The 17,260-nt window shown below is 40.5% G+C and overlaps 1 protein-coding gene across 1 annotated transcript; it reads right to left on the bottom strand.

Annotated features, from left to right (window-relative positions):
* Positions 1–593: 593 nt before the first annotated feature.
* Positions 594–16,988, bottom strand: LOC108893653 (RING finger protein 145). Its single transcript, XM_018691852.2, has 12 exons — positions 16,795–16,988; positions 12,819–13,070; positions 10,749–10,857; positions 9,738–9,829; positions 8,678–8,913; positions 8,341–8,516; positions 7,551–7,691; positions 6,329–6,511; positions 6,074–6,221; positions 5,724–5,846; positions 5,350–5,583; positions 594–5,184 (listed from the first exon to the last, which is right to left on the bottom strand). The coding sequence occupies exons 2-12, from the start codon at positions 13,000–13,002 to the stop codon at positions 4,522–4,524; spliced, it is 2,289 nt and encodes a 762-aa protein (XP_018547368.1). The 5' UTR covers positions 13,003–13,070; positions 16,795–16,988; the 3' UTR covers positions 594–4,521.
* Between the last annotated feature and the right edge of the window lie 272 nt (positions 16,989–17,260).

Raw genomic sequence — 17,260 nt, 5'->3', positions numbered from 1 at the left:
CTAAGAAGTAATAAGAAACTGAAACATAATTAAAGAAGCTTATAATACAGAAGTTTGTACGAGCCAAACAGGAGGCCCTTTGAAGAACAGGAACAACATGACAGATTAAAGAGAAAAACACAACATCGTGTCCGAGATAAACCCACTACAACTCACTGTTGTGCGCAGTGACTCCCCACAGCGTTGTGACAGAAATAGTCCTCGGTGTGTGTTTCTCTCTCCAGCGGTGGGTTGGTCTCCTGGATCAGTTCCACTTCACTATAAAGGGGGGGGAAAAAAAACACAACAGCGCCATCATGCGTCCCAGATCTGCAACTACATGGCTTCTCCACGCACCTGAAACAGAAAAAATAAAACACTGGGGCAGGTTCTGTCCCCATATTCATTATTTTCTTGTTCTGAATTGTTTCAAGTACTAATTGTGTGTGTGTGTGTGTGTGTGTGTGTGTGTGTGTATATATATATATATATATATATATATATATATATATATATGCTGCTATAATCATACATACATCTACAATTGTTATGTAATTACATGTGTGTCACTTACCTACTGAAAATTCAAGCATCATAAGAAAATAAATGCAGGGTCCAGAGTGGATGGTTCATTTTATTTCTGACATTCAATTTTTGTAAAATAACCAAGGCAATGCCAGGCATAAAATCCAAAACCAACCATGAAGCAGTTTTAACAGAATACAACTTGCATTCAGAGTCAGGTTTTACAGAGCAGGTCCTAAATGTGTGTGGAAAAACTAATCAGACAAAAAAAAAAAAATAAAAGAACCTAAATTTTGTAGGGAGTCTCAGTCTGAGCAGCCCTGAACAATGACCAGGCTTTTTGAGGTAAATCTCAACACATCTGTCAGTCAGAGGCAGCAGTATTAGATAGATCGTATCAGATAGCAGTGCTAACTCCTTTCCAAAATACATCCAGAAAATAAATGTGGTCAGAGAGCTCTTTGGCAGCTATAGATTCCATTAAAATATTTGCTTACATGCTCAATGTAATAGAGTAGCAAATTTGCAAAGCATTGTGGTAAAATGAGTCTCAGAAACATCTGGATTTCAGACACAAGATTGATTTCAGGGACTTAAACTATCACACTATGTATTCATATTTCTACTGGTTACTCCATCAAACTGAATGGAGAAAACTTCAAATTAAACTGTATCTGTACTGGCTTCTTTCTGTAGTGTCATTCTACCAGCAATTCAATCAGGAGCACTAAGAAAATGATTTTAACTCATGTGTACAGTGCAAGAACTGACAGGAAATGTATTGCTTTACAATCTTAACACTGGAGGGGGGATTAAAGTAAAACTAATGTTGCTCAATGTGGTGAGCAGCAGTGAGGACTTGATGCATTTGTTGGCACTTCAGCTCACAGACCAAGAGCCTTAACAGTCACTCGTGCATTTTACATGAAATCCATCTCACAGCTGAAACCTCAGAGATGCACTGGAATGCAAATGATGCATTTAAATACTCAAAATGCAACACTGAATGTCCATAAACTTTCTCTGGTTATCAGATGAATTGGTAGATAATTAAGATTACTTTGAAATGTTTGATGTTAAACTGTCCCAGACAGTATTTAGAAAATAAGTCACAGTTCAGAGCCTGGAGAAACCGCAACAACTGCAATTTCTCCAACATGGAGTATAAACTCAGCAAATACATCTGGAATCGACAGCTGACAGGCTTCTCTGCTGCTTTTCTGTTATTTATCCTTTTACTTCTGCAATACAGTTGCCAATGACATGTATCACGTTGTGGAGTGTTTGACATTTTATCCTGCAGGTGATGTCTCTGCACAACACGATTCAAACACTCCACAATGAAAATCAAATGCGTACGAAGTTGTTCAAATTTTTGAAACCATTTCAAGTGCTTTGTTTTAAATCAGAGTCTAAGGAATGGAGCTAAAAATAAAATGAGAAGTCGTTCAAGAATACAGAAAGTCCTTATGTTCACCTTTCAAAGGAACATGTGCAAAATACATCAAACTCTGCATTTCATCTCTTTAAAAAAAACAAAAAAAACAAACACAAACAGTTAAACAGTGTTGGCCAGGTTTGATCCTACATTGATCATGTATTCATTCTCAGCCCTGAAGCCAACGCTTTCCAATGTCAAGAATAAAGTCATTCATAGTAATAAGACCTTTAGTAATAGTGGTAGTAGGTAATACTGTTGAGGGTTAACTAGTGCATCTCCTGTCCGTCTGCGCCATGCTGATCCCACTCCTAACAGTAGAGGGCACTGGAGTGATCACACCAGCTTGAGGACGCGTCATACAGACCAGAGAAGCAGCAACACTGGCTGGTCTCACAGATCAGGGAGCTTGGTTTTCCAAAAGAAAAAAAAAAAGCTTCTTAGCCAGAGGTTTGTCTTTGTTCACAGGCGAGTAAAGAAACAAAGAACACTGAACCTCTGGGAAGCTTTGGAGAACTAAAGCCCTGATCTTGTTTATATATCAACACTCCTCTGGTTTAATATAGATGCCATACAGAGCAACATTTATATACATTACACACAAACAGATTGGGCTGTTTCCTCGTACACAAACACATCAGAGGGTATTTGGTTGCTGACAGCCACAGAACAGCTTTGGAGCATTGCTAGTATAAATGACATTAGTGCAAATGCAACTCAAAAAAAAAAAAAAAAAGAAAGAAATGGCAGAAAAAAACATTGGTGGCAAGGTTAGACCACATTGGGGACAAACAAATAAATGCTATGGTAACAGTGGCAGCGTGCAAGCTCTACATATAAGCGTGCATCAGGACTCAGCATTCTCAAGTTCTAGTCTTTCATTAAACACAGACTTTTCAAGACACGCACGTCTCTCCATCCTGTCTCATTTGCTAAGCACAGGAGGTGACAGTGTGTGTGCGTGCTTGCATGTGTGGACCAAAAAAAAAAAAAAAAAAAGCAATCAAACGGCTCAATTTGCTGGTAGTGACATTTCATGTAACGAAGTGACTGAGCAGCAGGAGGATAATGATGGTCTTAAAAAACACAGGGTGCTTGGATTTGATTGGATGGAGCAAGGTGATTGGCTCCTGTCATGATAAAGAGTCTCAAAAATTGCTGGACTGACGGCAAACTTGGGATGGACTGGTTCAACGTGAGGAGGGGTGAGTGCGGGGTGAGTACCATGAATGAAGTAAAGCCAACGACAACAAAGTTTGGGCTCCTTGCCGACTCTGTGGGCAAAGTTACACTCCACCTTTTCACAATGCTGATGGTTCAAATATAAACTGTGGCCTCTGTTAGTTTCCCTACCTCTTCTGTATTTCCCTCCCTTGTTTTCAGTCCATCTGCACTGCAAGCTGTCCAGTAAAGCAGTAATGTAAAAATTACCTTAAAAATAACATCTCTCTTAACAATAATACAAAAGTTTGGCAATGAAGGAGTACAAGGAGTACTGTTTTTGCTGGGACCAGCCAAACAAGTTTTGATTCAAATATTGAAGCAGTATAATAGAGAAAGCTTGACACATGAAACGAATTAGAGTTACTCCATGTAAGCCAAATGAGTTGTTCACACTGCAACACTTGACTAGACCACACCATGTATCCTCTGCTTAGCACCAGGCTTCAGGTCATGTGATGGCCTCAAGAAACAACATTCAGTCTGTTAATGCTTAGTATTCACCAATATACAACTACTGTCATCTGACAGTGAAAACCAAAAATCTTTAGCAAAACTGATGGAGAAATTTCAAGACCGTTAAGACTTTTTCACCGTTTAAAATGCAGCCATCAGTTATCGATAGACTATCAAGGCTCTCAAAACCTCTGACCCATTCCTCTTGAGATCATGGCACATACAGGACTACAGCAAAAAAAAAAAAAAAAAACCCAAACACTATGAAATGTGCAATGAGAGTGAAGCTGCGGAAAACAAAGGCAGGATGGGAGCAACCATCACATGAAATGTCTGGGATCAAAATGAGAAGAACAAAAGCTGAATTTTTAGAAATGTTGATGTCTGCATCGTATAAATGTGAAAATCTAGGAAAACAGCAAAAATGACTTGTGATACTTCAGTTTCATTCAGGATTTCACATTTCATGGACATGATGTAGACCTCCCAGTTATTTTTGAGATGAGATTACTGCTTTCCCCCTTTTTGCAGTGAATTTGTGTTTGGGTTTGAATCCCCCAACCCATCACAAAAAGAAACGAAGACATGAAGAAAGTTATGATAAAATCATTGCTGGCATGAATTAAATTCATCATCAGAAACATTTAGATCAACTGTTCTAAGAGAATTTGTAAAGTTGGAATTATGAGTAATTTTTCTTAATGCTGAGTAATGAATATCTGCTTAGAGATTGTTCTGGATTTTTTCTCTTAAAATGGATATGAAGGGGTCTGGAGTTGAATTTCTGACATGATGGCATAGCCGATTGCTGGACAAGTAGAATATAGGCAGAATATTGGCAGATGGGGTATTAAGATCGAGTGTTTATATGTGCATGCATGTTTTGTGTGTTACAATGGGGTTCAGAGGCTGCATGGAGGATGAGACTGTTCCTCAGATGTGGGCTGGTCAAGCTGTGATGATGGACCAGAAGATGACTCCTGGTTGCCCAGTGTGGAGGGTGGGGCAGCCTCAGCTTCAGCAGGGGGGATCATCTCTGGCTGGGCCTGTAGCAGTGAGGACGAGTGGTGAGAGACACAAGGGATGGAGGTGTGAGAGAGAGCTGGAAGACAGGGAGGCCTGTCCAAGGTGTCTGAGGAGGAGGAAGAGGGATGATCTGTGGCCAACTGGCTCTGCAGAGAATCAGTCATGAGTGGGGAAGAAGAAGAAGATGGTGATGGAGTCTCAACAAGGTGCTGGGGAGCAGAGGGTGCACCGGAGGAAGAGGAGGAAGTTTCTCCAGTTGACATGCCAGGTGCTTCTTGCTCCTGCTCTCCTGTTGCCTCTTCCATCCTGTCATCTGGAGAAGCGCCATCTTCCTGCCTCTTCTTGGCTGTGGCTTCTCCCTGCCCTGCAGGGTTCTGATTGGCTGCAGGTGTGTCTTGGTTGGGGACACTAGCGGCTGGTGATTGGCTCTTGAGTTGCGAGTGGCAAAGAGGACATGTCTCCTGGACATAAAGCCATTTCTTCAGACAGCCAGCGTGGAAGAAATGACTGCATGGAGTGATCACAGCTGTGTTCATATCCTGTAAGGAGTTAGCACAAAAACACAAACATATTCAAGCTGTGTTACATTTCCTTTGACATTTCATTTATTTGAAATCCTCTGGTCAATGATAACATGTATAGAATAAAATTTCACATTATCCTAGCTTTAACTTGAATCCTGAAATGAATTCTTCAGCTCATACCTGGTAGCAGATGGCACAGATGTCGTTGTACTGTTCCAGCTGTGTGTTGCTGGCCGTGGGGAGGCTTTTGATCTTGTTTACAGCATCTCTCCTGAGCAGGAAGCTCTGCCAGCCCAGCTGGGCTCTGAGCCAGACATTATAGTACGAGTGCACTAGGATAATGGTGCTTCCCATCACGCTCCATTCCCCGAACACCGTCTCTGACACGCCATAGCACACCACACACACCGCCACCTGGCAGAGGAGGAAATCAATGACAGTGAGGCACAGATGCTGAAGCCATATTGTATGACAGTGCCTATGTCACGCTGCCTTCTTGCTTGTGCTCCCCTGTGATACTGTATGCTGTGTTTGTGTATGTGTGGAACACTTACCAGGAATTCCAGCAATCGATAGGTTCCATTTACACAATAGATAACTTCATCCATGTTCTCTACTGGAGCCTTACGGAACTCCTCCACCATGAACAGAACGTAGATCAGCAGAGTGCCGAGAACCTGGGGGTGAAAAGAATCTTTAGGCTTCATATTTTGGCAAAGTGGTAAAACAGATGAGCTTTTAAAAACAGGATTTCCCTTATGTCTCTACAAACTGAGCTAAATTAGTATTATATTAGTCCATCCATTGTGATTTAATGTTCAAAAACATTTCAAGCAAAAAAAGATCAGGACTGTGTGTGTATTCTCTGTGTGTGAGTGTGAGTCACTAAGTGCTTGTGTTTTACCTGCAGTGAGGTGAGGATGGAGGAAGAGATGATGATGAGAAGCCAGAAGTCCATGTGGAAGAACTGACAGATCATATAGGCCATGTACGCTGGAAAGATCAGCAGGAACAGACACAGAGACACTGCTCGAAAGTGCTTCCACAAACTCCTAAAAAACAGACAGCGAAGAGACAGACATGTGGCACTTTAAGATTCTGGAATATAAAGGTAAACTTAAATATTGAAAACCCATAAAAAATAAAGTAAAATGTTTACTTGTCTCGGGATGCTCCCAGAGCCAGGACTATAGGGTCTGCTATCTCCAGCATGGACTGCAGGATGGAAGCGACAACAATGAAGAGGATGATGGAGAGGAGGAAGGCTCGGTGGATGACTTGCAGCTCTATCAGGCCAGTCTGGACAGCGAGGATCAGCAGGGTGATCCCTTCTGTCATCCCTCTGTACAGGAAGACAAATAAAAAAAAAAAAAAACTCTAAAGTGATTAAAAGTAAAAACACGTAACAACAGATAGGGCTGAAAGATTTATCAAATTTTGGCCAGAATCACAATTTGAGCTAATGCCATTTGCAAACAGCAAAGACTTTACAACCAAATCTTGTCTTAAAATGACCAAACCACAAAACTAACTGTGGAGTTAGATACTTGATGAAAATGGAGGGCAGGGTGACAGCGCAACGCAGGCAGTGTGAGTCGCTCCGATTCTCTCCATTCCGGTGTCAGGTGAAGTTCACCTGCTTGCTGAGTGCGGAAACTACTGGTGTAACGAGTTAAAACCAGCTGACAGTGTTAACAGGCCTGCAAGAGGGATAACCGAGCTATGACCAAGACGCCAACTTTATGCCTGCAGTCTGCTATTTTGTAGCAGCAGCCCAATGTGGGAAAATTATTATAAAATACCTGGTTGAGCCGAGAAGGAGAGAGAAAGAAAGGAGAAAAAGAAAGAAAATGGCAGAATGAACTAGCTAACGTTAGGTTGAGTTAGGTTTGTATTTGTATTTTCTACCAGGACAAATCCTGTAGAGTTTTAGTCATCTGTGTCTCGTCTATAAGCTCTGTGTGTGTGTGAGGACACACAGGCAGCAGTATGACGGATGTAAAGTTACGCAATGCTACTGTTTGTTTTGTGAGAATTGATCTATGGTGCATTATGTGTATGTTCTATACCTTTTTTTGTTAGAATAAATACATTTTGGATTTGTATATTTTCATTCACATCCTTGGTTTAGTACATAGAGCAGTTAATATGATATCAGTGATATCTTAAATAGTTAATCTCAATCACATTTTACATGTATATAGTGAATCCTGGACTGAAGCTTGACTTTCAAAAATTATATCGCAAATCAAATCAGAATCACAACATCTGTCAGAAAAATCGCAGTCAGATATTTTCCCAAAAATGTTCAGCCCTACCAACAGACATCATCAAAGAACCCACACAAACACACTTGTATGCAGACATACACACTGACTGACCTGTGCATGGTGTTGTCATTCATAAAGGCTCTGTAGCCTTGCAGGTAGAATTTGCAGAGTGTTAGAACCCCCAGAGCGATGAAGGAGACAGTGAAAACCAGACCCAGGAGGGAGTACGGTGTACTGCAACATTCTGCAATACTGAGGAGAGAGAGGAGGAGAAAAAATGTGAGAGGAGGAGAAAGGTGAAAAATGTAATTACCAGCAGAATACACAATTACTTACTTAATGTAAATTCAGAAAATCATAGTCCTATAATACACTGATCTGACTTCTATAAGCTGAGAGAGGTTAGAAAATTGTTGGTATAGCTACGTCTAAGGTAGGAGTAAGAAGTAGGAATTAAAAAGTAGGAAGTAGGAATACAATGGCTGTAGCCATAGGACGTAACACTTTGGTCCGAGACAAAGTATCTCCACAATTGTTGGTCAGTTTGCATAAAATTTGCTATAAATATACATTGCCATGTTTGTCTTGTGACACCATCAGGTAGAAATTTCCCTTTTACCAACCCTCTGATTCATGACATAGTATCTTAAAACTAATGACCTTCTCTCTATGAACTTTGTAGAACTAGAAATGAAATATATAATACCCATTTTCACAATATCCCATTTTAGTGCCTATTAGCATATTTCATATATGTAAGTTAAGTATATCATCTTTACACTTATGTTTTGAACAAGGCACACGTCACACAAAATATATTATTCATCATATACAAAACACACTTGAAAGAGTGTGAGGTACAGTGTCCCTCACAGTCAAACGAGTGGTGCTATGGTCACACCTGGTAAGAAAGAGGAAAAGGAGCCTCTCCCTTGAGGTAGGCTGGTCTCTGGTGCTGAAGTAGGAGTAGATCTGCAGAGCAAACAGCAGCAGCCAGAAACACATGAAGAGAACTGGAAGGACCAGTTGGTTCCATAGAGACATACCCAAAGCTAGCAGCCCATACACCTCCACCACCTGAGAGACAGTGTGACAGATACAGAGACCGAGAAGATGAAAGATGGAGGTAATAAGGACAAAGACAAAAAAACATTAATATTACATATGAGGAAATCTCTTAGGGACTACTATAGCTGAAATCCTGCAACATTGTAACATGAGAACACATTAATAGTTACCTGAGCCAGCTCCCTGTAGGCCGTCTTAGCCAGGTTATATGGTACCAGTAAGTTAGAAGCCAGGAAGTAAATGACTTCCAGGCCTGTAAAGATCATGGAGAACTTATTGATGAAGACAATGGTCTCCAGTGGGACCAGACACAGTCTGGCCACCAAAGGAAGAAGGTGAGCAGAGAAAAGCCAGATCCTCTTGGTCTGCATCACACAGGAACAAAGTGTACACACTACCAGCTGACCTGAAAGAGGATGCACGTACACACAAACACAGATGTGCACGTGAATACGCATGAATAGACACAGTGTTAGCAATGTGACTTTGAAACCGCTTTTGCTGATGTATTGTTTATAACCTTGTGTAATTAAGAGCCCACATCGAAGGACCTCCCGTGAGAATATTTATATCTTTCCCCACTGGTAACAATATGAGGCCACTTTTGTATTTAGTAGCTTTAATATCTTTCTACAGCAGTATATCTTTGTCACTGTGACCATGTTATTTTTGCTTTCTCAGGCTTTCACTGTGCAGTGAAATCAGCACTCAGTATGGTCTATTTATAGCACAGGAGACTCCATCCTTACTCTCTAGCAAGATGAAACCAGGTCCTATATACCCAGAAATATTTTCCATTTCAAAATGGACCAGCTTTCACAGTACTAGGAGTAGTAGCTGCTTTTCAGTAAGATGTGCTTATGCTGAAAGTTGATGTGACCTAAGGGGACTTTTTTTTTTTTTAAAAATAGCCCAGCAATTTTGAACAATAGTCGATTAAACCCCTGCAGATGCACATTTTTTTGACTATCCCCTCACCATAAAGACTGAAGTGCAGACAAGCTACACAGTTGCAAGAATATCTATATAATTCATTTTCCATTTTCAAGGTGCATGAGCAACCATGAAGGAGAAAGGACAGAGATCAAATTGAAATGGAAGAGGAGTAACCCCTGAGCTCATAGAGCAACTACTGAAGTGCATCTTTCTGACTTTCGTGTATGATGCATTCATGCCTCGTCATGTATACTTTACAAGCGTGTCTTCATGCATTCATGTGTAAGGTTATACCTATGAGTGCGGTGGTGAATCTGTTCATGGAGAGAGGTTCCAGGTAGACAGGTCCTTCATAGCCAGACTCCAGTTCACTGCGGACATAATCCCTGACAAAGAGAGATCAAAATTCTCAATTTACAAAGAAAATCTATGGTCACTCATTACATACGACTAATGCACAGTTTAGCTGTAAAATGTCTTGCCCTTCAAGTGAACTAACAGAAGAAAAACTCACACTAGCGTTTGATATACATTGTGACTAAACTGAGTGAAAAGGTACAGTATATTATACTGTACAGTAAATGCCAACTAAAGGCTATGGTGCCCTTGCAAATCCAATAATGATTATAACTGAAAGTATAACATAAATACATTTTGTGTATCTGACAGAATATAACTACCTATACCTGAAATGTCACAGTCACTGATTTGGAAATAATATGGGGAGCAGGTGCCATTAAAAAATCGTTATCTGTCACTGAAGGCATTCACCAGAGTAAGACAACATGAGACAGCTGCATGTAATCATGTCTACTCACTGATGTGGAGTTTCAGAAACATTAACTGTCACTGATAATCTGTTTGTTGTGACAAAAATGCAAAGAGGACAATAAATATTTATTTTTAGATTTTTCGATGTTTCCTTTTCTAATGCAGCATAAATATTTAGAGAGCCTTCTTTTGTAAATTAAAAAGAATTTCTAATTCCCTCTGAGGCCTTTTTTGAGGAAACTGTCTGTTCTGTGAGTGTAGGGAGCTCAACCCCTCAACCCCACCCTTGTACAAACAAGTACTGACACAGTAGAGGAGAGGAGAGATGGGGGGAAAGGTAAAGAGGCAAAAATCCCCACTCAAAACTAGGCTCAAGTGGTGACCGTGGTCTGCAGCATGCTCTGTATTATTAGATGCAACTATCAGCTGAAATACAATTATTGGAACAATAGAAACAACAAAGTTTTCCTTTGTATCACCTCACAATATATCAGCCTGTGATATATCATGTATCCCTAGTGTATGAATGTATACCTTGAAACTTGGTGACCAGCAAACAGCAGCAAAGCCGTAAGGACATACAAGTACAGTTTAACCAGGTGCTGACGAGGCAGAGTCAGGAGCACCAAGCTCAGGATGTAACCTGCAAGGCAGTCACACAGACAGACACATAAAACAGAAATACTTAGAGTGAAAAAAATGTGTGTCATAAAAGTATTTCTAATCCTCCCTGTTCTGAAGGCCAATCACAAAAGTGATATACTGAATGTGTATGTGTATGACAGATGTTTCTTATGTAACTGCAGGCAGCTCACTTGTCACTGTGGCCAATAGGCTTGACGCACAACAGTCTACTACATAAAACCATTGCAAAAAACCTCCTCAGTGCATAGCAACAGTTACTTTGGTGTTCCTGTCTCTCTCCCCCTTCTTTCTGTCTGTCCACCCACAGCACTCATCAGCACATACCAAGCCTATTGGCTCATTAACCAACTGCAGCCAAGTCTGACAACACACACAGACGTATAAAAACACAGAAACCCCATCACAGTGCTTGCAGGTTTTCTCTTGCTGTATCAACTTCACTCTCACATCAATGTTATGGTCTTTGAGTGCTTCTGTGTCACTGAAAATACACCTGACTGGTTCCCTGTGCTGCAGACCTTGTTTTAAGTTTCCATGACCAGTTCTGTGGCAGTCTGATTCAAGTATCTTTTCTGAGTAGTGAACACTGGGATGGCAGTCTGCCTCAAAAAGAGGTTGTTGTCCTTTAGTTAATGAGTAACACCTGTTAAAATGGTACGTCACCACTTAAACCACATGGTTAACAACAGCTGAGATAGACTTACAATACACGTGTAAACATATTCTCTGATCAACATTTAAATGGTAATCATTTAATCACAAAATTGGCAACCACAGTTCAATCTAGGGACACAGTGAGGAAGAGTGTTTTTAAAGACACATTTCACCACACTGGGGTAATGTTGTGGAGTTCATCATTTCACTACCTTCACCACTGAGGTTTTTTGCCAGCTTGTCTGTCGGGCAGGATATGTCAATCAGTATGTATCAATCAATGTATTTTATCTCAACTGTAAAGAGAGATATAGATACAGACTTGATTCCAATCTGTTTTAGAAAACAATTTCACTTAAATAAAGTGAGCAGTACTTCCACTATCAATGTCACTGTGAGTACAACTCCAGACAGTGGTGCCTCTGCTTTGGGCAGGCGTTCCAGTAAACAACTGTGAGGGACCATGTCCTTTTTGCTGCACTAGCAATTCTTACTAATAGGTAACTAGCAGGGGACGAAATAAACCCCCACTCACATAATTTCCTCCTTATGAAACTTGTCACAAGCAGGTGAAAATAACCTTAGGTGCAAAGGAAACTGGTCAACCCAAAACAATTTGAAGAACTTAGGGAAACACTTCAGAATCGGAGCTAGAGCCACACAGCTAGACAAGGAAAACTGGTGTGAGGCTGCATCTATCCATCCATTTCTTATTTTATCATCAGGTAAATCAGATCTGTGATCATACTCCATCTGTTGTCATGCTAAACAATCTACCTGACTGTCCTGAAAACACCACAAAGTGCAGCTATATTGCTTACAGACTACCACCATAGTGAACATTCTGAAACTGACCAGGTCAGATACAGAGGACTGACGCTAGTGAATGGGGAAGAAAGAAATGAAATCATGCAAATCTAACCAAGAGAGCCATAAAACCATGATTGTTGGCACTCTGCCTACTGATAATACCAACAGAGCAGAAGCCACTTTAGCTGATAACCCAGTCAAACAGTCCAAACAAAACACCTACTGCAGGTCATGATAACCTGAGAGATAACACTGACGTACCAACGGCTACAGCTCGTATACACGTGTTACGTTATCAAATGTGTTAAATGCTATGCAGTGCAGACAGAACAAAGCATTTGCATAGTGTGTTTGTTTTGTGCTAACCCTCCAAAGATATACAGGGGGATGTATTTGTATTGGAATAAACTCTGTGTGTGTGTGTGTGTGTGTGTGTGTGTGTGTGTGTGTGTGTGTGTGTGTGTGTGTGTGTGAGAAAGAAGCAGCAACACTAACCTACGTAGTGCAGGTAGAGTGCCAGGTATTTGTACTGGAACAAGGGATTGTTGGAGAGGCTGGAACGCTGGATCTTCTGGAAGAAGGAGCTGACGTCCCAGCGGTAGAGGACATCCAGAAGCATGATGCTGGGAACACGCAGACCCACATTGAGCACCGCCTCGACACGGTCCTTCACTGCCATGGCCTCAGCTTAACCTCTGATCGGCAGGCAGAACTGACCACTACGACGGGATGTTAACAGTGGGTGCGCTGTGGAGAAAGAGAGCAGGCAAAGAAAAAGATGAATATAATGCAAGGAAGTTCCAAAACAGTTCTACAGGATGAGGAGAAAAAAAGATGAAAGCTAACCAGTAAGCAAAGTGGGGGGAGTAAGGTAATGAAGGGAGATCACAGAAAGGCAGAGACACAGAGGAAGTGTAGAAGGAAGCAGGCAAGGCAAACACAAATAATAATTTCACATAAAGCAAGATCTCAATCAGGAAATGGGGTTTATGCAGTGAGAAGTACCTAGAACACATTAACTGCTAACTATTCTATGTCAAATACACTGCCTAACATTAGCAAACATTTCCTGCATTTGACAGATGGGTGGTGTTTAATTCCCAGCCTTATAACAATCAGCATAGCATTTAATGAGGCCAGGGATGTTAGCGTGAGAGAACTATACACACTGTTCTACCTGGTTTGGTGACTATAAAATGAATATCCTACCAGTTATATCAATAAAACAATAGAAATTACTTATTGAAACACTGTGAGAGAGACATTTATAAGAATGAACAGATGTCCATAAAATTAGTGCCAGCAAAAACTATTCTATAGAAGAACAAGAAGTACTGATACACTAGTGCAATAAATACATATGTTAGAAAAAAAGTGTAATGTTAATGGTGACAGTTACACCCTGAGGGTAACCGTGTACTAAGCTACATGTGACTGGAGAAAACATTTTCTCATCTAATCCACCGAAACCAAGTCGACTCACATCAGATATGAGAGCTAAAACATTGTCCATTTAGTGCTAGAAGTTGGTGCTGAAACCCAAATTATGATGTTAGGCATGCTGTTGAAATGACTACCTGCAACAAATTCAGAAAGTGCTGCCTTGCTGCCACCCCAATTTTTGTGTGTTTGTGCAGGGTGGATCAATCAGGTGGTTGACTTAACAAAACTTACCAAGTGCCAGATACAATTAATTTTGTTTGCAGACTGTGTCCCTTCCCTCACATATGTGTGTCATGTACCTTTCTGCTGCTCAGACAGGAATGCAAGAAACACGATCCTGGGAAAACAGCTCAACTAGAAAGGTATGGAACTGCTGAGACTCCACAAGAACACTGTACAGTTGTTCCAGTTCCACATGTGAGATTGTATACGGTATAGTACATTAAACAAAGACTTGTTAGCAAGAGAAGTGGCTACATGAAGAGCTGCTTCACCCACCACTATGATTTTGCATAGTCAAATTTATCAGTCAGTAATCAATCTAGACTTGATTAAATGCAAATGAATCTAGGCCTTTCTGTTTGCTTCCACACACTGACCAGCTGCACAGACCTTAACATGACCACTGCAAATGAAAATACAATTTATGGCAACACTCTCAGGTGTTTTTATGCAGGTGCAACTCAACATCAGGCTTGATAAATGAGGCATACTTGCAAAATCTGCTTATTCATATATTTGACTCCACAGTTTTGTCAAATATATAACTCCTCAGTTTCCTCTCCTGTTTATATAAGTATAAATTGCCATAATGGTTACACTTTGGCCATGGCAAATGCATTTAGTAGTTTATTTACAATTTAACAAAGAGTAGGTGAACTGGAATGAATAACAATATGTGAGATTTTAAGTAACAATATGAAGATATAAACATCTATAAAGTACATTTTCTTAAATCAATTGAGAAACCATGCATTTACAAAACAAGACAGGAAAGTCTGCACTTTATCACAATGATGCAAAATTCTTAAAATCTTAAATCCAATATTGCCATAAAGCTGTCAAGCTAATTGATTTGCAACATTGCCACACTGCAATGGCCAAATACAATCAAAAGATATACAAATGATAAGCACATACCTTGGTATGTAAACAGTATGGTAAAATCTTTAATGGCTAACATTTCTGTCATCTCACGGTCTCACAGTATACACTGTCATCAAACACTGTTTATACCTGCATGTAGTTTAAGAGTAAATATTTATTTTTGACTGGTCTATTTACATCTGTGCGACTTTGCATACAATGAGCAAAATGTTTTGTCATTTATCAACCAACATTTCAGAAATAAATGTTGCAACAGTAACAGTATGATGAAAGATATGTTATTTCCCACTTTTAAAATCAAGCTACTGTGGTGAAGTCATCAGCAATACTTTGATTACTTCACAGTAGTTTAGATATTGTATTGCTTGTTCTCATATTTAAGACTGTGGTTCTGTTTCCTTTCTCCTATTCAATACTGTAACAGTAGCTGCTGGAACACAAAATTCCACAATCAAATCAATAAAACACTGAATCAAGAAAGTGCCATCTGATGCACCAAAGTCATTAATAAACAGATTGATTCTAATTTCATGTAAAACACACATCTAATAAGACCACTGTGCTCTTACCTATTAACGGTTACTCAAAAGCAATCTAAGTATATTGTTTCTGTAAGGTTAAAAGATCCTGCTGCAGTTTCGATATTAAAACTGTGCATGACAAACCTGCCTGGTCCTCTTGTTTTAAAACTCAAGGACTTTGAATAAATCAGCCATTGTTAACCACGATCTCATGCAGCAGACCTTTATTTATGGCAAATTCACAGTGCCACAAAGTGAAATTTCTGGAATCAACATGTAGTCCTCTTTTTCCTTAATGCTAATGGTGGTGAAACTGACTCCAAAACAGCACAGCTTCTGCAGTCTTTTCAGAAATTCTTCTTTACAACCCTGCAATTTAGGTGCTGTAAATGATCATTTTCACATGCGAATTCAGTCTGAAGCACGTTTTATAGGTAATCACTCACTCGGGATACCATTTTCCTAACAAAAACACAGTTTGCTTCAATCTACCACAAACTTCTAATGTGACACTTAAAAGACAAGTTTCCAATATGTTTGTAAAGCTCGAGACTTCTTCAAAGCTGCCAGTAGCAGAGTTTCAGTCCATTAATATCCCTGCAGCGCGGGACAGGATCCTGATAACTTACATAACTGTGTGAATTCACCACGACTATCACCGGCCAGAGTGAGATCACTAAGCAGAATCCGAGCTTATATAACGCAGCCGTCTACCACTGTATTTTTATCTGTCTTAATCCACGAAGAGCTACAGGATATGGTGTAGTAGGACTTAGTTTAAACGGGTGTATTTATACCATTACTCGCTTAACTGAAACACCGGTACCACAGACGTTACGGATGAGCGACTGCTGCATCGATTGTGGTACGCCATGAACTCTAGTAACCCCCCCTGTCTCGACGGAAGAAAAGATCTGTTAGCTTCTCCGCAAAACACCGCAACACTGTGCTAACCAGACTGCTTTGTGTGGCAGTATAAAATGGGACAGGCGAGGCTAATTTAAGGCTTTGGTGTCTCCAGGCGAGTGGGAAATACAGCAGTGACGGTGTACGTGTTGTGTTGAAATGATGAGCTGCAACGAGCAGGCAGCAGGCACAGTGCCAACAATTCGAGCTAACGTAGTCAGCTAGCATCGCTGTCAGTTAGCTACTGTCAACAACCGAGCTCACTTAAACACAACGGGGAATAAAAACATACCCTAAGAGTTAGCTCGGTCATAATGCTGTCACGTCCACGTCCACACACGTATACACGACGCTAAAAGCCGACAGCTTTAAAACTGTTTTAAAGATTAGCACAAACTGTGCCCCCCTCCTAGCCTCTAAGTCCAACTGTAGCCTGGCTAACAAGCGGACCGTGGCGCCCGGCCAAGATTAACAAGAAAAAAGAGGGAACTTACATTTGAAGGACGATGTTCGAAGTATGTACAACGGTTTCGGGATGCTTTTCGGGTCGGATATCGACCATTTTAACTCGGCACCGCCCGAGTTAACGGTCCTTTCAATGGAAGCGCCTCACACTCAAAGGATGCGGCCCATCCGCTTATCTCACCTAGCAGCCATTATCCAAAGTATCGAGGAGGATGTACTGGGCATGCGCAATATAGTCTGTCCCATTAATTAAATCTCTTGGCCCCACACTTGTTATACCCCTACTGGAAAGACAAGCTACCCTAGTCCACTGTTGTCAGTGTGCAAGAAGTAGAATACCCACACCCTTTACTTAGGTAATATACAGTAATGCAAACAGACTTTATGACAAGCTAAAGGGCCACAAAATAAATCAAAGGCGTTGGCAATGCAAATCCTGCTACAGATATTACTATTACCTCTACATCTTTGCTTTTTTTTGTAAAATATTAGATA

This window comes from Lates calcarifer, linkage group LG20, assembly GCF_001640805.2.
Source record: "Lates calcarifer isolate ASB-BC8 linkage group LG20, TLL_Latcal_v3, whole genome shotgun sequence".
Taxonomy (NCBI): domain Eukaryota; kingdom Metazoa; phylum Chordata; class Actinopteri; family Centropomidae; genus Lates; species Lates calcarifer.
This window is presented reverse-complemented; position numbering and strand designations above follow the sequence as displayed.

What these genes read in the sequence shown, in the direction of transcription:
- LOC108893653 (XM_018691852.2), bottom strand. Translation starts at nt 13,002, where the DNA reads ATGGCAGTGAAGGACCGTGTCGAGGCGGTGCTCAATGTGGGTCTGCGT. An exon ending in ATTCACCACCGCACTCATAG is followed by an intron (nt 8,914 to 9,737) that starts GTATAACCTTAC and finishes ATCCTCTTTCAG; the next exon opens with GTCAGCTGGTAGTGTGTACA. An exon ending in CTGGGAGCATCCCGAGACAA is followed by an intron (nt 6,222 to 6,328) that starts GTAAACATTTTA and finishes TCTGTTTTTTAG; the next exon opens with GAGTTTGTGGAAGCACTTTC.